This window comes from Pagrus pagrus, assembly GCF_965226575.1.
Source record: "Pagrus pagrus genome assembly, chromosome: 12".
NCBI lineage: Eukaryota > Metazoa > Chordata > Actinopteri > Spariformes > Sparidae > Pagrus > Pagrus pagrus.
The window spans coordinates 15,592,507-15,613,705 of NC_140196.1; the positions used below are offsets into that span (position 1 = coordinate 15,592,507).

Here is a 21,199-nt window from a genome sequence, read left to right on the forward strand (position 1 = left end):
TGAAAACAACTTCCCATCGTATTGCCACAACCTCTAAATTGCATTTCTCCAATACTTTATCTTGCAGATGTTTTTCTCACGTATATTGCATTTTTTCAGAGCGCATTTTCTACTGTTTAGTTCTCCCTCCACCTCAGACTCTCTCTCACTGTGCCTGTCTGTATGATGTGTGTGGACCACAGCTGTGTGCTAACTGCATTACTCTCCAAGTGGCTCTCCAAGGTGGATATGGTTACTTTTAATTAAAAAAGAATCAATTTCTATCCCTGTCAGTTTTTGAGCTGGGTGACCATATGGACACTTAAAAATACAATCCAATTTCCAGCCCCTCAGCCCCCCGTCTGGCCACCCCTCTCAAAACCACTTTGGCACTTCCATCACATCAGTCCATTGGAGAAACTGCCAAATCAATCTATGGAGCTTGTTTTACAGGTTAATTTCAAACCGTTTTTCATCTCAAAATTCTGGTAAAATATGCTAGATCACCGCCTATTTGGGGATATTTTTTTGTCTGAAGCCAAGGGTTTATGTAGCATAGCAGCCCTGTGGGAAACCTCTCAGTAGTCTAGCCATTGGCAACAAAGAAACACAATGGCTTAGAATTTTTTAATAGAGCTGACAAACTACAATGAATCTATTAGTGGTATGTAAGGGAACACAAATAAGACACTAAAAGGTTGTGGCATGAGACATTGGTTTGTGTCACATTTAGCTTATTAAGCTAATTATGGTGCCATTGTAATCCTTCTGCCACTGGGAGTGAAAAGAGCAGGCGCGGGCACAAAGGCCTCGGCGGTCTTGCCGCGCGACACATGAAAATCCACCTAAGATTATAACATGAGAGGCACGAGAGGAGACACATACATCAAAAGCTTATTAAAGCCAATGAAATAACTCACAATGACAGCGCTACAAAAAGATAACCATTATATTTAAGTGCTGGGTATGTGTGACTTTGAGGCTGACCTTGTGGGCCAGTGGCCTATTGTGTACAAGGAGGCTGTATAGGGAGCTGGTTGATTAGGCTGAGCTCCCAAGGGATCGATGGGACGTCTGCGATCAGCACTCAGAGTAATCACACTGTATTGTGTGCCTAGTCAATGACGGTATAAGATGGATGATGTCACAGGGCTATAACACTGTTAGTGTTGGTGGAGGATTTCTTGTACTTATTTGTGTGTCTAAATAATGATGAATTGTACCATCATAAGTATCACACCAAACAAACAGTATGACAACAACCTTGGGAATGTGGCCATCCTAAACAAGCCAACAATGCACTGTAAACAAAAAGTTTTTATGTAAAGAGAAGTAGGGCTGGGCAATATGGATATGGATAAAAACATCGAGATATTTTTAGGCTATAGCCTGATACACCACATATATCTTGACATTTTGAAATATCAGAAGCACTTCATAAACGCCTGAACTGGGCAAAAAAATTCAATATCAGAAGGTTTTTTTAACAAATAGTTAACTATAAATATCGCAACATTGCAACAGATGACTATTGTTACTTTCACAAAAGTTTACTCAATGAAATTGTTCATAAATAATCCTTGGTAATGTGGATGTAATCACAAAGTCAAGTACTAGAACAAGTGGGACAGTCTGACAAGTTCAGAAAATTACATCTTTTAACTGTAATGCAGCCTTTAAATCCAGGAAAATGCGTGTCACGATATTACGATATCCAAAATCTAAGACAATCTTATATCACAATAACAGTGTAAAACTCATACATTGCCCGGCCTCAAGAGAAAGGCCGAACACTGCTTGCATGTCAGCTGAACATTTTCAAGGGGGAGACAAGGACACCAGACTGAACCCATGTCATCAGAAACTTGCCAGGCACCCGCCCATAATATCTGTCTGGTGTCTGCCCTGTAATACAGGAAATCCAAACCAGAACTATCAAGTTCACATAACTAAGTTGCATACAAATTACAGGCATCAACTGCACACAACCCTGCCATTAGTGGTAGGTGTTATTTTTGCCCCCCAACTGTCTTATTTTAATTCTATGTCTGTTTGCTTTACAGTCTGGGTAATAGCAGGTCTGGGCCTTTTTCCATGTGTGCTTACATTAAACTACAACCATAACTTAACCTCGGAGCAGAACAAGGCTTATCTATAAGCTATTTTTTGTTTCATCTTTCTTTGAAACTGATATTCCATCTTTTCTCAAGTTCCTTATTCATGTGTCAGTGTTTGGGTGTATCTTGAATTAAACACTTGTACCAGCTTGACCACAGCAGAGTATCTTTGTCTGTTAATTAAAATGCTTGGCGCTGTGTTTTTATCCGTAAATGATATGATTACCAAAATTAGATACCAAGGCAATCTTGCTCTCATGGACACAGAGAGGCAAGGAATAAGAAGACAAGAAAACTTGATTTACAAAAGACTTTGTCCACATTAACCCATTGTTCAGTGATTGAACACAGTGAAACACAAGCTGGCTATAGCCGTGTCTAGCTGTGTGTGTGTGTGTGTGTGTGTGTGTGTGTGTGTGTGTGTGTGTGTGTGTGTGTGTGTGTGTGTGTGTGAATCTTTAAATAACTTGTGTTGAATTGAAAAATGGCAAATGGAGATTGTATGACCCAAATACTGTAGATACAATCATGACAGGAGATTTTGTGCCTGGTGGCAGGCAAAATTGCATGGTGAAAGCATGGTTTATAGGGAAACAATCTAAACACCAGTGGTGTTATTATTCTACTGCCATTAAATTTGGCAATCAACATTCACTTAAAGGAATAGTTCACTCCAGAACAAAATTCAGTCATTATCGACTCACCCTCATGCTGATGAGAAGTCCCATGTAGTTTCTTATTCCTCAAAGTGACAGTGACTGTTTAGACTAGAAAAATGTACTAAATGACGTTGTTTCGAGTAAACTCTGGATGTCGCCAATTCAGGCCACTTGGATTGCAGCGGACGAGCAGTATGGAGGAATATTACAAAGTTTTTGTGTAGTTTTATGGACCTTTTCGTCTCGGGCACCATTGACGCTCGTGACATGGATTTTTGCTGCAGGATGGTACCCCTGCGGGTCTCCATATGTACTTTGAGGAATAAGAAACCACATCAGACTTCTCATCAGCATGAGGGTGAGTCGATAATGACTGAATTTCATTCTAGAGTGAACTATTCCTTTAAGTGTATGTTAAAGCAAAAAACATTGTCTATTGCTAGTTTAATATTTACTTTTACATGTAGCTATTTGCACAAAACAGCACATAAGGCAGCACAGTGATAATCAAGGCCCCATCCAAACTGTGGGCTGTACTGGGCATCTGACAGACTGCACATCAAATAATATCCCGGCACCTTCAATGCCCCTGACATTACCTTTGAAAATTGATGATCTCTAAAAAGCATATGCAATTGAATTAATTTTGTCATCCCCTTGATGGCAATTAAAATGCAGGCATAGCAGAGCATACAAATCGTAACATGACATTAAACATGGTGCACTACCAATAAATAAATGTTACTGGCATAACAGATCTTATTTGCCTTTTAAAGCCCCATGTCAATTATTCATAGACTAAGAGTTGTCTTGCAGTTATCTAATTATTTTACTTTAGACAATTGATCATTAGAAAGTCATACTTTGTTTGGATTCTTAAGTAATTATCAGTATTCAGAGTTTTTTATTTCATATCAGAATGCACTGGAGGGACTAGACATCATAGCATATCGCAATAGTTTTGGACTTAACTAAAACTCATGCCACTGTTCTAGGTTTGGCAATGGATTTAGTGCAGTGGGGCACATCATTAAAGTATCACTGCTCCAGTCAAGGTTTGATTTGGCCGGATCACATTACAGGCAGACAGCAAAGACAGTCTTGCCAGACCACAAGAAAAAAGATAGGAGTGCAAAACTTTTCTGCAAGGTCAAGATCACACTGACACTGTGCAAAACTCTGGACACACCGCAAGAGACAAAGATGATCACACAGGGCTGAATGAGTCAAGACAAAGGGTACAGAAAAACAAATCCTACTAGACCCATGTCTGAAAGGACTGGGCAGTTGGCGTGGGCGGGTGGGGGAATGGGAGGGGTCGGGGTATAATTGAATTACAGTGACCCTTATGACAGCACTATAGGTGAGGTCATGTGTTGAATTAATTCTGTCCCTGACCCCGTCCTCGACAGGGCAGTGCCTCTTGGCTGCCCCTGAGATCCAAAGCGCAGCAACGGTGACACATCTTTTTCGAGTTGCGTCTTCCAGCCAAAACCGTCATCCAGATTGACAGCCGGTCACAGAGGCCGATGGAGCATCGCTGCATGCAGTGTACTTATTTTTAATGCAGAAGCAAAAGCTCTCTATACTTTGGGATGTGGATCAGGCTAGTTGCTATTTATGTTTTCTGTTATCCACCTAAGACACCAAATGTAAATTGAACCTATATTCTATTTTAAATTAAGCTCTGTAATGCACAGCATTAGAGCTTGTTCTCTGTGAATATCCACACATTAAACCAGGAGAACATGTTCAAAGGGGCTACATTTGTTCAGATGATCAGTAGATGAGGTAAGGCACCTGATATTACTTCAAAGAACTTGCTGTTTAACTTGAAGCTTAATGTATTAACTAAGCCTAATGTATTATCACATCATTGCAGGACTTCACAGGTGAATGAGGTCACTTACTGTCTGCCATAGAGGAGAACACCATGCAGCTGACTAGAAGCAAGAACAGCAACGCCCCTCTGGGCAGGAGGGGCACTGCCAGGTGAATATTAGGCACCATGTTCCAAGTTGGCACTGCTCCCTCCTCAGTCCCCTGCTAGACACGTCCCACTCTGACAGGATCAAAGACTAACACCTGGGAGAGAAAACACACACAGAACAGAAGTACAGGAACATTAGTATTCAAACTTGCCATATTTGCATATATTTGAATGAGCATAATAACACAGTAAAGCAGAAATATTAAACATGAGACAGAACCAAAGGAGATGGAAATTTTGTATACTTGTAAGAATACAACAGCACACAACGCTGGAGATCTTTGGTTGCGATCAACAAAGCACCCAATACCCACAACAAAATCCTGCCCGGGGCAGAGGAAAGTACAAGTGAAGCGAATGTAACACGCAAACTACATCAGCAGAGGAGTTCTGGAACAAATGCGGTACATTGCTACAGAGAAATCATGGGAAGAAATAGCAAGAACAAAGGGGAGGTCAGGACGCAGGATTAAGCTCCTCAGCTTCTCCCCTCACAATGGGGATCAGTAAAAAACCCAAAGGACCTCCTAAACAGGACTCCCTAAGGACCTCCGCCCACTTAATGTTACCCATTAAGAAATTGAAACTGTGTCTTCCAGATGGGTTCAAATCACACAAAGTGCAGTGATCTCATAATATGACAACATGTATGCATACATAAACATTTAACATACAACAACATCCCAAGGGGGACGTAGTTGGTCAACAAAGCAGCAGCAGGTGTACCACAAATTAACCATAATTAACCAAGCTATAAAACGGAAAGCATTGCTCCATCCTCTTAAATAGTGGGTGGAGACGCAAAGACAAAGGCTGTCCCTCAAATTAAACTGCACAAGCACTGATTCTCTGTCCTTTTAGGAATTAGATTTTGTGTAGGAAATGACTAAGCCGACTGATAAGATTTAGATATATGACCTTAAGTTTGTTATAGCCTGCAGTTTCGATGTCTAATGCTATTATGAACAAAGGAACTGTGTATCCCCATAAACTAAGCTAACTAAATTTCTTATCCCTCTTGCCCATGGCCATTTGTGATGAGTAATCATAACGCTGTAAACCAGACCACAATATGGTAAGGATAGATATCTCCCTTAAAATGAAAGCAGTATCTCCAGAGGAACTTAGAAAAATGAACAAAAATGAGAAAAGTTTTATAAGTTTTAAAGTAACCCTTCTTCTGTCTTCAAGGGCTCCCTGACAATGATTCTGTTCAAAGCTTCTAGAAGAGGCCTATTGGAATTGAATTGAAAACTTTCTCAGCTCGTCTGTTCAGTCTCACTGCTGAGTTTATAGTGGCGACTGAACAATACTGATTGCTGATATTTGTGAAAAGAGAAAGAGAGGCTCTCACAATGTAGAATATCTTGAGGCTTGCTGGGTGGCCGGTCAGCTTTAGTCTATTCAGTTGAGCTAAATAAGTTAGAGTGTCAGGAACACAATGCCTCCAGTATCTTGTGGAAAAAAACCCTTTCCATTCTTAAGCCTGTGGAGGTGTTGAGCAGCCCATTACTCATGTGGCTATTTCAATGTGTGGAAACACGGAAAAAAACGCACACACTGGGCACCTCTTTGACCACACTCTTTGTGAAACAAGACCAAGGGAAACACTCTGCCAGGCAGAGATCTTAGCAAAGCAAAATTTCAAGAGTTTCCTTTCTTCATCTGAGCTCTACTTTAACCTCTTTCGACAGCTCTCTTGGCAAAGGAAAAGACGGGCACGGCTGAGTAAAATGATGTGAAGGAATGGTATTTGTGAGTCACAGTGCTGGTGCCTCACCTGGGCATGTTTGCAGACAGGTTTCGTTGATGGCTAGCTCTTCATCACTATTTGTCACTTACGGAATGTGCCTCGAGGTTTTCATGTCTACTAATCAAATTTCTGATGCAAAACACCCTTATATCTAAGGAATTTTTTAAACACAGGTTGTAGCCAAAATCATCTATCATCAGTGAAAGTTCAAGCTGATATCGTATCAAACTTTATAACACTCCTCCTGGCATGGAGAATCTTGAGAAATACGGTTAAATTAATTTATAAACCTCTGGGGGAAAAAAAAATCCCCTTGTGTCTTCACCTTCACTGGTAATGAGACAGCTGCTCATTGTTGTTGTCTTAAGCTGCAGAAGTGCAGAAGAAGAAAAAGATACACAAATACGCTGCTCAGTGTGCCAAAGAACTGGATCACACCCCCACTCTGCTACCAGAATGAAAGACATTAAGGCCCCATTTTTATTTCAAGTTAATACCCTAAGTTAGCTTTGCAAAATGAGTGTAAGTCACATCAAGTTTGTTGGCTGACAAATTTGTTTTGACACTCATTTTTATGTACGCCAGCGTTACGTTGGTTCATGTCGGTGGGTAGAGAGTGAGTGAGGCTGATAGAGCTGGCTACTCGCCGTGCTCCAAACCCTTGGCGGTGGAGGGATATCTTTTACAGCAGATGCCAGAGAGAGGCAGATGCTTTTCATCTTCAATGAGACAAATTCCTAGAGCGAGGTTTATTCTTTATTTATATAGCTACTTATTTATCCCTGTGCAGCCCGGTGCCTCCCAGCTGCACACAAATACTAAGGGACAATCACCTGCCACTTTGTGCATTTGTGCTGTGGAGGTAGTGCTGCTGAGAGAAGGGCAGGGCACCTATGTGGAAATGGTGTCGTGTAATCCAAAATCTGAGCATGTGGCTCAGCACACAGGAAAACATTGTTTGCAACTATGTGGGAGAGCGAGGGAAAAACAGTAAGAACATGTAGGGGTGGATGTGTGCCCTTGTGAGATTGTACGTGAATCCTTCTGTCTTGGTAATGATTTAATTCTGAAGCCTGGTGAGTGAGTGAGGAAAGTGGGGATGAGAGAGAAAGAGTTAGCAGTGCATAATTATGGTGAAAATGATCATCCAGATTATTTCACCACAAATTCAGATCCTAATTAATAATCATGTAATTAGCCAGGATGAATTCAGGAGCCTAATTGTTTTACAGCTAGGATGGATTATCTACAATAATACAGTGCTTCAGTGCAAGTATGCTGCAACATATACCAAAGTTTTACATATTTTTAAAAATTGTAATGTGTAAAATTCTAGCTAACAAAATTTAGACGGGCTTTAATTACCAGTCAGTTCTGTCTGACAAGAAATGAGGCTTCGATAGCCAGTGTGCCATTAACACAGTATAAAAGTTTATGGAGAACAGAATTTTTATTGTGTCTATGCAAACACAATTAGCAGATAACAGTGATGAGGCATCCTGATATAAGAAAGTAATAGACAAAGTCCAAGATTCTTCACTTCCCACCACCTCGTTATCACTTAGAACATGGACACTAATTGAAGAAACAAAGGAAAAGCTGTGTTTAATAAATTCAAGCTTCAAGCTTCCTGGGCTGAATCGCTAATGTTTAGACACAGACATTCATTAGAGGCCAGAACTTTGACATGTAGGTGGTGACTCAGAGGTCTGCAACCAGGCTGAAGACAATTTATGTGCAGCTTTCGGTCCTGTGTCCAATTTGCCAAGATGTCAAGATCATGTATCTTATATAGATATAAGAATCTCTGGTGGCAACATTTTATCTCGACACAAAGAAATTGTGAAAGAGAACAGAAGGTCATTAAAGTGATACTGAAGTTGAAATGACCTTAGCCCTGATCGAACAGTCACTCTTCTAGAAAGAAGCTTTGGAGTCTTGAGTGTCTTGGGAGTTCTCAGTTAATGCAGAGCGTGACATATACTGTATATATGCGGTATTATAGGCAGACAGCTAAGAGGTTTAGTGAAGTAATTAACAAGGGAACAATGGGATGTGAACATTTCCAACGGTAAACTGTGGAGGACAAAAGAGCCTTTGAGCTGAGTTCAGCAGGGAGGGGAACCTAACACAAAATACACACCTATCCTGTTTGCTTGTTTGCCACCCACATCAGGTGCCTGTCATTCAAGTTATTACCCCCAGTGTGTGTGTGGCAAGGGAGTGGCCACCCATACAGAATTGGTAGTCTACAAACAGACAATGTGAGACACACAGCTGCGCAGAGACAGCGTAGAGGCTGAGTAAACACTACTATTACACTAACTACAGGTAGCATCTCTGCTCTCCATCGTTTCCATCCCTCCTACTCATGTTCTCTCTCTTTCTCCATCTCTGTTTAATGGGTCATCCTGACCGCGGGGAGGCGGGACAGCTGAGATATATGGCTAGCAGTGTGGGGAGCTAATCATGGCCGTCTCTGGAGGTGATAAACCCAGACCGGAGAGGTTTGTGTTGGCGCAGCCTGCAACGGCTCCATAAACACAGTTACAAGCTGCATTTCGACAGCACTGTTTTGGCCCCTGATTAGTTTTCCATGCCCTAGAAGGCTCACCCTCACAAGTCTGTGCTCCTTTTTTACCTCAGCAGTGAACACACAGCACGGACCCTAGAGAATTACTGCGAGCCGAAGCCGCCCGTATCGTAAAATGAAAGTGTAAAGTAACAAAATTAGGTTTTCCCTCCAACTCTGAAAACCTCACTCTATCCATGAACTTGATGGTGCATGTCTTTTTTACAGGACTGCAACAAGGCCCTGCATTGAAATTCACCTAACAAAGGGTAATGTCCTGTGACCTATCAAGTTTTACAGCAGTTTTGTTTACCAGCTGATTCCACAGAGTTAATTGTTAACGCAGAAGATTGAGAGATCGAAAGACACCTACAGCAGACAAGAGCACTTCCTCAAGTTGAGCAATAGAAAGTAAGGAGCACCGATTATGCTGACCTACAATTAAATGCCTCGTGCAATAAAATCACATGAGTGAAGTGTCAGTGTGGATGACTCAAAGAAATTCATCAGGTAGTTAATTCAGTGATTACGTATACTACTACAGCCACATGAAATGTATGCAGACATTTACAACATGTGACACAGAAGTCTATATGACGCATTGTGATGTAATCCATGACGCACGAGGGTGAGACTCAATGCACCAGGCTTCTGACAGGCTCCAACTCGCCTCTCGTCAGAATGCAAAGACCGTCGCATATTGGTTTCACCCATATGATACAATGTCGATTGGCATTTAGTCTGGTTGAGTGAACATTTAACAAAACTCAGGCACCTCCATAAATTGCTACTGAAGTAGGGATTTACAATCACCTCTGGGGGGCCACCAATCTTTTCAGCTGCAAATCAATCTGGGAATGAAAGGTGATATGTATTACACTGATATGTATTACACGGGGTAGAAGAGACATACCAGAGTGCCACTTCCATTTGAATTTATTGGAGAGTGATTATTGGCGTTGTCGAGCTGCAGAGCAAGGAGAAAATGGCTTGTGCTACAAAGTGCTGGGCAAAGGGCCTGCAATAAATCAAAAAGCAGGCTCAATGCAAAACAGACATTCATCAAATAAAAGCGACGGTGTGCATAACTTGACCAATCGAGTGGATGAAGCGGCTTTCTGTAAAGTAGCACCAACCTTAGAAGCCATATGTATAGAATACAAACGAGTGATGCTTGAAATAATGTGATAAATAGAAGATCATATGGAGTATCCATAAAAACTTAGTTACATTTAAAAAAATAATCTTCAACTCACAGACAAGCCTTGCAGATACACAACAGTTTTGTTTTGTTTTTCATGCGTACTAACATTATTATATTTATTATTATAAATCACTACTGTTTATCTTTGTCTAACTGAAATGTTCTCTGCTTTTCATCTCTGTTGATTTTGAGGTATAAGTATAAATTTATAAATAAAAAATCATTTTGTTATTATTATTTAGGCCAACCTGTAACTCCACAAAGCTAAGGATTAAACAAAACTAATGGAGGATGATAATAATAATAATAATAATATCAAAGCTTTTTTATTAAATTCAGGGTCTCTAAATAGCCTTGCCCCAGTTCAAAGACTGAAAAAAGTTTTATTATTTGTGTTTGTTTACATTTCAGAGAGTTCTACAAATGAATTACTGCATTATTAAAAATGTTTCTGTGCTATGGCCAAAAATTAAATTAGCAATATAAACTGAGACACATTCTCAACAGCAGATGTGCATATATATCAAAAGGAAATTCACTCTGTCAAGCAAGAAAGATGGCCTAAGATGTCACCACTTGACGGTTTGCTTGTGGACAGATGGTGCCATAAAATGACTAGGCAGGCAGGCAGCACAGAAGGCATGGACTCCCCCCTTACACCACGCAGAGGACTTCAATTCAATTCCACCCACCCCCACCCTCACCACCCCCTGGGCAGAAAGCCTGGTCTCCGCCAGTAAAAGACAAATAGAGTGAAGGCATGTCAGCAGAAAGACTGGCAAATACAGAGCTCCATAGATCAATAGCTGGCCAAACAGAGGCAGTTGTTCAGGCTCAGCTCAATCCACGGATATATCATGGCTGGATTTTTAGCAACCAGAAAGAGCTGAATTTTTGAAAAATTAGGCATTATAGAACTACGGTGGAATGGAAACCCACTGTAAAGACAGGCTTTCTCACTGGTATTGCTCAACAAGTAAAGGCCCCTTCCACTTCTCCATAGGTTTTCTGGGTATTTATTATCTACAGGTTGCACTGAGGTAAGGGTATTTGGCCCAACTTTGTATAAGAGCGTAGGCGGGGGGTTTGAGGGCTTCATACTATTCAGCAGGTGTCTCCACTGTTCTAAATCAATTACCTCTAGTGAGTCAGTGCTTAGGGTAGGGGGGTATTATAAATCAGCTTGGTGTCAGGCCAGATTAGTGACTGTAACGGGCTGTTGGTGAAGCTCTTTCGCCAGCAGGGACCCTCCAGAGGTCTACATGAGAACCAAGCTGTGGCCTCTGTGCTCAGTGACAGAGCAGCAACTCTGGTAATTGTTTGCAACAATACTCTGTACTAAGGTTGGGCTATATGAGGATGAATACTGTGAGAATGACAGAATTCTCTACACCCTTTCCATCCCCTTTAATATGCCTAATAATAGGAGAAAAAGTAAATCAATGAGCAGAACTGCTATGAGGCAATACTGGATTTTTCAGGATTTTTTCATCATTATGCTAAAATACTTACTTAAAATACAGTTTTATGTTGGAGTTCATCCATATTGTGCACCCCCTACTAGGGATTCACCGATTATCAGCCTGGCAAATTATCGTTGTGGATATTCAGCACTTTTACGATTATCATATTGATTTTTTCAGTTTTTGTCCAATTGCTCATAAAATAATTTAATTTAAAAATGAGCTACTTTGGCTCTGATACAGTATCCTTACTCAATGTCCTGTCCACAACACTATCTGATTGATTACACATCACGAGCAATAGCCTATTAACTCTGAATCTGCAAATTAACATGCAACTAAAGTTATCAAATAAATGTAGTGAAGAGAAAGTATAAAGTAGCAGAAAATGTATACTCAAGCAAAGTACCTCTTAACTGTACTTAAATACAGAACTTGAGTAAGCTCTTGTTATTCTAAATTTTGACAAGAAGATTTTCATTTTTACTGCAAATGTATATCAGTTACAAATATCAGTAATTGGTCTCTTTGATTACTAATAATCTGTATTGGAATTGGCCCTGAATAACCCATATCTGTTGATCATTAGTATTAGGATTTGCCAAATCCTGCTGGCAAAATTCAAATTTGCTGTGGAAGGATCAGCCAGACTATAACTGTTGGCCATTAATCAAAAACTGTAGTCATTCACTCACTCATCACGGGATGGATGGTCTTATTTCACATCCTTGACTGCAAATCTAAGGACATGTATCGACACTGACTACATTTGACATTGACTTTACATGCGCAGTAGTATTCACTATTATTTCAAATTTGACAGTATTCAGAATTGAATATAGGCAAAAACCATATGCTATTTGGATATTCCGGATTAGACATGATTCCAAATGGAGCATTTTCCGATTAAGACATGGGATATGTTGATATACGGCCCTTTTGCCAATTTACAGGAAGCTCTGTATTGCCTCGCCAACAAGTTTTCGAGGTTAGGGGAGAGATGCAAACACAAAAGAGAGAGAAAGAAAGAAAAGCCCACATTTATAGTTGGAATCTACTTTTAAACATTATATTAAAGGGTTTTTGGATATGCATGAAATATTTCAACTCCAGCCTTTTCAAAAAGGTGTTTAAACGAATGGAAGAGGGAGGCTGAGTTTGTTAATCAGAGTAGGCATGGCTGTATATAAACTGAAATATTAGTGGGATATTCTTTTTCATTAGCAATGTAAACAACCTAGTAGGAATAATGTTTTTGTGGAATATTTTTTGCATGTAAATTGAGTCACTGCGGCCTACATTCACTTCATGACACACAAAGACCAAGACTTTTCATACTCCACTGGATGGTTTTGGGCTTGTTTGTCTTCAGTCAGAGCTGAAACGCGCAGATGGAGCTGTATATTGACACAGCGGTTTTATTATTTCACCTTACAACAGAGCATGTAAACGACTCGGGGAAAACAATCCTCTGCGGTCCAAGGTACAGAAGAACAAACCCAGTGTTGACACAGGGAAGGGTTAGACTAACTCAGGGAGGGCTGGGAAAAGCACTTCGTATATAATCAAACATTTGTGGTGGGAAACAGAAACATTGTACCTGATGGTGTCTGTGGTGAAGCATGAGGTTCTATTTAGAAAGGAGGACCCCTTAATGAGAAATGTGTTTGGGGGAATCTAAACGTGCTATTCCTAGAATTACCTTGGAACAAAAAGAAACCTGTCTTACACAATGAAAAGCCAAGACTCCTGGACTACCTGAAACAGTTAAGACCTAACAGATTTAACATGGGTTAGTTGCCATTTCAAATGTGAAAAAAAGGATCCCAAAGCTCTAATCCAACTCCTTTCCTGCCTTCTATTACAGACGACTATCCTCTCAGCCGCTGTCTAACTAGTGAAAAGAGGCAGAGTCTAATAAGCCGTTCTGTCTTTCTGTCAGTCTGCGTTTCTCTCCATCCCCCTGTTTCCTCCACCTCTCCCTCTCTCCCTCCCTGGCCACGTCTCCTTCTCTGTCTCTTTCTTTCTGTCTGAGCCCTGAGCCAGTCTGTTGGAGCAGATGGAACCATATATCCCCATTGCTCTCCGGAGGCCTGAGGATTTAAAATGTAAAAGAGATGAGTGCGGAATAGGCAGGGACCAGTCGATAAAGGGCAAGAGAAGTAGGGACTCTCAGCTTAGACCATGTTCATCAAACAAGTACAGTGCTCCCGAACACAATGACTGAGCTACAGAGCAATGAACTATGAAATATGTGGACTCTAAACTCACCAGTGACTTGGCATATCTGTGCTTACTGAGTGTCTAATCCTTACAAGATATGAGCAGAGCCAGATAATGTATTTCTTTTGGTAACAGATGCCCATAGATTTTCTTCTGTCTATAGAAAATTAATCGACAACAATTGTATTGCGTCTGTTACCAAGGAAAAATTGCAAAGGTTTTCTGGTTCCAGCTTCAAAGATGACAACATGACAGTTTTTTTTCTACTTATGCTGAAGATTTAGATGAAAATTGTGTATTTCATTGATTAGTCAATGAACAGAGAACTAATCTGTCTGCTACAATTTCGATGATCACCAACACATTTCAGCAAATAATTAAAAAATATACCATAAATTCTGCTCCTACCTTCTCAAATGTGTGAACTTGATTGAATATATTTGGTTTATGGATGGTTGGTCAAGCAGAACAAGAAATTGTGCCTTTGGTTCTGGGATTGACCGATTGACCGATAAATGATTAGTTGGGATCCGAAAAAAACACAAGGGCTTTTGCAAATACTTTAAAGTCAAAATCAGTGTTTTTTATAATGTTTTAAACAAATATAAATTTAAGACCCCAAGTATGTCGAGAAAAAAAAAAAAAAAGATAAAATAGAAAGACAACTTATGTCTTGAATGAATAGTGCCTGCTCATCACTGAAGACCCTCCAGCACTTTAGCCCTGTTTTCGCTCAATGCTGACCATTAAGAAGTTGCGATTGAGTCAGGAAGTTTCGGGCGTGGTATGTGCCAACAATACAGGCATCAGTAGAACCCCACATGTTGCCCCTGTGTACTACCGGTGCTTTTCAGATTTAACGTGTACCTCAGCATCAATTACAGCTTGCTTAATTTCCTGCCAGCGCCAGTCGCATCCAAAACTATTTTTCAGTTTTTTAGCTAGCTAGCAACCACAACTGACGATAACTAAAAGATCAAACGTAGCTTTACACCAACGTCTATAGGTAGCTTATGGAACGTCAACTTCATGTAGAACTAGTAATGACGTTATTCAAAGAAATACATATTAATGGGCATTTTACGGTAGGCTACAATTTTCCAACCAGCCTTAAAAACACCATCTGCAAATGCAAAACCAACAACAACAATTAATTACCTCAATTCACTTGCTTTTATTTCAAGACCTTTTAAAGGAGCTGCGGGAACCCTGAAAACAAGTTCGCAATTTATTACACCAACTTAACGCTGACAGCTACCAGCAAAGATAAACAGAAAATAATTAAACTGTTACTCCTGAGGCTTTCTCTTGAAGTTACCTTAGCTGGAAACGAGAAGTCAGACCTGCCTTCCTTCCCACCTCACCTCAGACCACCTTACAGGTAATGAGAAAGTATCTGGACGCTGTATCTGTCGTCTGGGAGCAGATTCTGCTTCGCCCTCCATCTCTGGGTGGCAGTTTGACAGACAGCAGGAGTGAAGAACAACAGGCAGACGAGGTTGTGAGCAGTACAATCGATTGCCAGCTGACTAGCAAGGTCCATTATACTGACAGGCCGGAGCCACAACACGACGACCTGCACTCCACCAACGTCCTCATTACTACCTATGAGTCTCTCACTGGGACCAATCTCTCTCGCGCTCTTCCCGTTTTTGCTCTATGTTGCTACTCTCCACAGTACATCTCCCGGAGCACAGCATAAGACTGAATTTCACTCTGTCAATCTGATGGACATGCTTTAAAGGAGGCAAAAAGCCACACCTAAGCCTCAGCACTTAGCTTCAAGCACTAGGCAAGCATACAGAACAAAGACAATGCGGGGTAATACAATGTTCTTCAGAGAAATGTTCTTTAAAAAATGAAGCCGAAGTGTACATTTAAGCCTGTGCAATCTCAAAGAAATGTGAACTGTCTGCGAGGGAAAACTTCTGCCATATCAACCTGTCTTTCAGCTATGCTATCTGCTCACCTCGCCCTTCGTTCCCCCACCAGCTCCTCTAGTTATTCTGGAATCTTTAGTCCTTGGAAGACTTATTTATACCATCTCCCTACCCCACCCCTCTCCCTCATAGTACAGCTGCAGATAGGATTTACCTGCAGCTGAGACAGCCTCCAGACTATCAATTACCACCAGTGTAGAGTCACTGTTCTGCAGCTTGACTAACAAGACATACACACATAGACACAGTGCACTCACACACACACACAGATCTGTTGGACACATCCAGTTAGAGAAATTCTGAGCTGACTGTGAGGATTTTACTGACTAATCAAAGAGTTGGGTGAAAATCCTCTTCAACTTAAACAAGAGCCTGAATCCATCCAATCAAGCAAACTGATATTTTAATCACGTGTGACAGGAGAGCGGAAATTAATAGGTGAAGACACCAGAAAAGCTATCTCAAGAAAATAAACCTGCAACATTTAACTTAAAAATTAGGCTGTTTCAGGAATTGCTATCACATGTTGAGACATGAATTAAGAAGCTACGATAACAGCAGAGCTACTGCTACAACTAAACGTTTGACTCAACAATATACCCATGTTGTTCAAAGATGTGTGTGAAAGTGTATTGCTTGCATTTGTAAATGATTACAAAGTAAAAAAAACAAAAAAAAACATGCACAAACATGCAAAACTTTGAGCCCTCACTGTAGTCCATTTGTGTAGTTATAGCGTTTGACTGGTCTGCTATGTGCTGAAACCAGAGATCGCACCAAATTCTTCCTGACATTTCATCTCACTCTCTGACAACGATTAGACTGAACACCAAGCCATTACACATAGCAGAAAGACACGTAGGGACAGGACCTGTCACTCACCCCACCAGATCCACCCTGACGCCTAAAGTGCTTCTGTCAGGTCAACAAATGAAAAGCCATCACAGCCAATGCTGCAGTCATCAAGCTGAAGTCATTCCATAGACTGGTTAAATGCTATCTTGCCAGGTCCTGTTAAACTTGGCTGAGCATGTTTAGGCTCAAGGCGTCAGTTTTGATTCCTCTGCTTTAGTTCGTTGTTGATGCGCCATCACAGGAGCTGAGCAACCAGGCAGGAAACAGAAATCATGTAGGGGGCATAGGCTAACACTCCGTAATACAACTCTTATAAGGACTACAGCCAAGCATGGTCACGTAGTCAGTCCATACAGCTCAGTGTAGCCTGTGAAGAAAGATCTGAGAAAGCAAATTCCTTTTAAGTGAGCCATCGTGTCTAGCCTCGGCAGTGGGCAGTGATCATTAGGATAACATATTCGGGTCAAAAAGCTAATGAATGTGCATTAACAATGGACTGTATGGAGACTCTCTGTAAAGCACAGCACTTTGGCAGACATTCACAGCTCACCATCAAACCATTAAAACCACTAGCTTCACGAGATACTGAGCACTGGGATTTTTTTTTTAAGCACTGACCAACATGTGCAAAAAAGGGCTATGCATTATTTACCTCATACATAAAATTAGATCGCCTTACTAGCAAGCTTCAAGGCATTTCCGTGGTTTAAATCTTCATCTTCTTGGCACTTCAGTTGAGTTTCCGAGGATGAGATGCAAGGGGGCTTTCCTATGAACTATAAAGAACTGGTTATCCCTCTATCTCCCCTTTCCTCAACCAGTCCTCTTGTCTGACTGTCAGCCTAGGCAGCCAAGTCTCCCATGTTTACTAATGTAGAAGCAACCCCTTTATCAGGGAAGAGATTTGTAGGGAAGAGGCAGGGGATTAGCCATCAAATTACCAGGCAGACAGCATCCCTGCTCCAGGGTTGTGAAGCGGTAATCTCTGAGGCTGAGGGGGGAGATCCAGATAAAGGTTTGGGATTGGTGCTGTGGAACTACAAACTCCTAACTGTGCATAAGTAAAATGTGAAAGTTTCAGGGGAGCTATTTCTTCTTAGCAAATTCGCTTCCTTTTTTGTGGTAACTACTTTTATAGGGCCAGATCATATTATATGTTTTCTCCAATGTTGTTGGGCTGGGATGTGGTATCATTATATAGCCCAACACCCCCACAGTCTAAGACTTTTGATAGGCGAAAGCGCTCAAACAGGAATGCTGTAGCTAGGCAGGGCTGGTGGAATTAGATTTCAGCAGCCTTGCCCACGGTTCTTCTTGCATTGTCACCCCCCTGCCCTCCCTTAAACAAGCAGTGCTCTCCTCAGAGAATACCCCCTGGACACAGGAATGTTTCATCAACGCCTCAGCCCCCAGCATCCTTACAGGGCCACAGTGGGCCAACAGGCGCTGCACAGGCAGGCTATAAATAAGTCAGGCATTATAATGGAACCAAATGAATCTCCATCCATCTTCCCAAAACAAGCCAGGGACCTCAGAGTTCTGCAGGAAGAAGAGTTATTGCCTGTGTTTGAGGACGAACCACGAGATGAACAAAAGCCAAACGTTGTACTGATGCTGAATACATCCCACTGTAAAACATGCAACACGCGTGCCATTCTCTCAGTGTGAGCAGGTCCAAGCCTGTCTTTGAGTAGCCTGTTTGCGACTGTGAAGACTTATTATGCCATTATATGACACCTTATTGATAGTGAGGAACCAGTCCTGCTTGCTGCTATTTGAGATCAGCAGCAGTGGACTGTTGAAGAAGAAGTCATAACTTTGGAGGAAGTGGCAGGAGGGCTGATAAAGTAATCAAGTTGAATGTTGAGTCTAAGCCAGGCATTTGAAGAAATTGGGAAGCTGAGTAAACAAGGGGGGGTGGTAGAGGCAGAGGGATAAATCAGCCACATGACTGTACTCCCAGAAGCAAGCACCAAATAAATCAAACCTACATTCAATTTTATTTGCTTTACTGCAGTTTAGCATCACAGTTATCCCCTCATATTCGAGACCAAGGTAAAGCTGTGACCTTTAATTCACAATGGCAGTCTAAATGCAACCAATCTGACCTCTCTGCAGAAAAAAACAATATTAAATACAAGATATTCGCAGCGTATCATAGAGTAATTTACTGATATAACATCAAAGAAATGAACAGTAATCCCTGGTCTTCTCCTATTTTCAGATAGTAGCGTAATTCATGGTAGAATTTATATTTGCTATGGCCACGATGCAGTGTGACCTTAACCAGCATTGCTGCACATTTCAAACACATAAGCACAAGCTTTGGCCCTGTCATACATACATAGCACACAAAAAAACCCCAGCTGCCCCTGGAAATGTAGGCTTTTTCAATCAGTGTGGAGGCGTAATGGGATGATGTGGAATTGAAATGAGTTTTTGTGCAAGGAGGGAAATGTCCTCTCTGACAAAGCGGATTTGTGTTCCCGTTGAGAAACCCATGGTTGTAATGTATAGTGTAACGGTTTAAATCAAAAGGTGCAAGACTATGAGCACAAAACAGACCTCTGGTGGCTGTTGATAACTGGGCATAAAATGTAGATGGGTACATTAAGAATTCAGAGTAGAACATATAGTGTAGAAAGAGAACAGAAAAGGACTCAAGGTAATAATAGAACTGAATACGATCTGAGCCTGAGCACTGTGATCAACTCAATTTCCATTTAGGCACTAATTGGCTGCAAAAATAACATCACCTTCTCTAAAATAAACCTGTTTGTTTATTTGAATATGGTCCCTTGTCAAAACCTCAAGGTGTGTTTAGCAAGCGTGTGTAGATTTCAAAGCATAGACATAGACAGAGTTCAATCAAAAGAGCTCTCTGCTTGGGGCAGCTGAAGATAAGTGTTTGTGTCAAAACACTGGTGAATTTTGTGATAAAGAAATCCTTTTTTCTAAACCTTCTCCTCAGCACCTGTCACAATGAATGAGCGACTGTTTGAGAGAAAGAGGTGTCACAACTGAGACCAAAAAGTGACTATCAACACAGCTAACACATCACACAGGCGGTGGCCGTTGATTGACACAGCGCATTACGCAAGAGCAAATCCAGCACACTCACCCCACACTGCATAAACATCTGATTTAGTAAAGATCGGAGGATTGACAATTAGGCCTTGTCATCATAAAACAACTACTCATGACCTTGTCACCATCAGGGAACACTTCCTGACATGAAAATAAATGAGAAACTTTCCTCTGCTGCCAAGTCTGAGGCCTAATCATAAATAAGTCTACACTTCAGCTACAGCATCAAAGCTTTGAACTTTAATAACCCAACAGAAGCTAGTAGGCTTGTGTCTACTTACAGTATGCGTCAAAGACAAAGGTCTGGCTCCTCTGACACAATCGCCTTCACAGACATTGATCTGTGATTGTAAGCAACCTTTTTCATGTTCCAACTGGGACTAGAGTGACTAAGGGGATCCATCATGCGTTAACAGGCCATTACACATCACCCAATTCAGCGATGATGAGAAATCAAGTCCTATGGAAAAATCCATATACTCAGCCCATAATTACTTCTGAGGAATTCGATGGGGAGAGAAACTGAGTGACTGACTGCTCCAAACAGAGTAATTTATTCCAAAAGGAAAGACTGCAGTCATTAAAGTGAGGGATATTTTGTGTGTTTGGACAGGAAATCTAATAAGGAGCAGAGGCATACAAATGGCCGTAGTTATTTCCTCAGGTCACTTCCTAATATCACTTAATGTTTCTCTGGAACATTACCGGTGACAACGTGACTTAAGCACAGTCATAAAAGTGGAATGAAGGGTCGGTGGCGGTGAAGGTGGAGGTGAAGGAGGACGACCCACAGGTCATCCAGTTTGAACGGATGAAGATAGCTGATGTTTTTTTGTGTTGTTTGTTTATACTCCTGAGCAGCTGAACAGACATTTTAACAAGAGTCCATCTCGAGTTTCACCTCAAGGTCATTTTTTTAATCAAGTCTCGGTTGCCACTCCAAGTCAAGCGTAACAGGGATGAGCTGTAAAGTGATGGTTGTACTCCTAAAACATTAAATAAAAAGGAAAAATATAAACAATAAATAATGAAAAGCAAGCCCAGCTCAACTAAGAAAGAAAACACAGTTTCTTTTGCAGTGAGTCAGACCCATAGGGAAGTCTAGCCATTTCAAAGGCCAAACAAAACGAGACAGACATGTTGTCTACACTATGTTCTTTGAAAGCTTAAGACAGCTTTGACAAAGAAGAGCGAGTAGCAAAAAGGATATGTTTTCAACTGACAACAGCTCCTTGTATTGAGCAACAAACCTATTGAGCAACTACTGCCACATTTATTTCGACCAAGAACAAGATGAACTGTCCAAAAGTTCTCATACAAGCGTATAAAAGTTTTATGTTGTAATCAAAAAATAAAA

At 41.0% G+C, this 21,199-nt stretch overlaps 1 protein-coding gene across 13 annotated transcripts in view; it reads right to left on the bottom strand.

Moving 5' to 3' along the window:
- The window catches only part of ptprfb (protein tyrosine phosphatase receptor type Fb), a 169,702-nt gene that overhangs the window by 106,036 nt on the left and 42,467 nt on the right, over positions 1–21,199 (bottom strand). For all 13 annotated transcript variants that reach the window (XM_084369366.1, XM_084369362.1, XM_084369363.1 and 10 more), the window contains exon 2: positions 4,666–4,840. In XM_084369366.1, coding sequence (XP_084225492.1) covers positions 4,666–4,765 — 100 coding nt within the window. In that variant the 5' untranslated portion in view covers positions 4,766–4,840. The remainder of the gene's footprint in view (positions 1–4,665; positions 4,841–21,199) is intronic.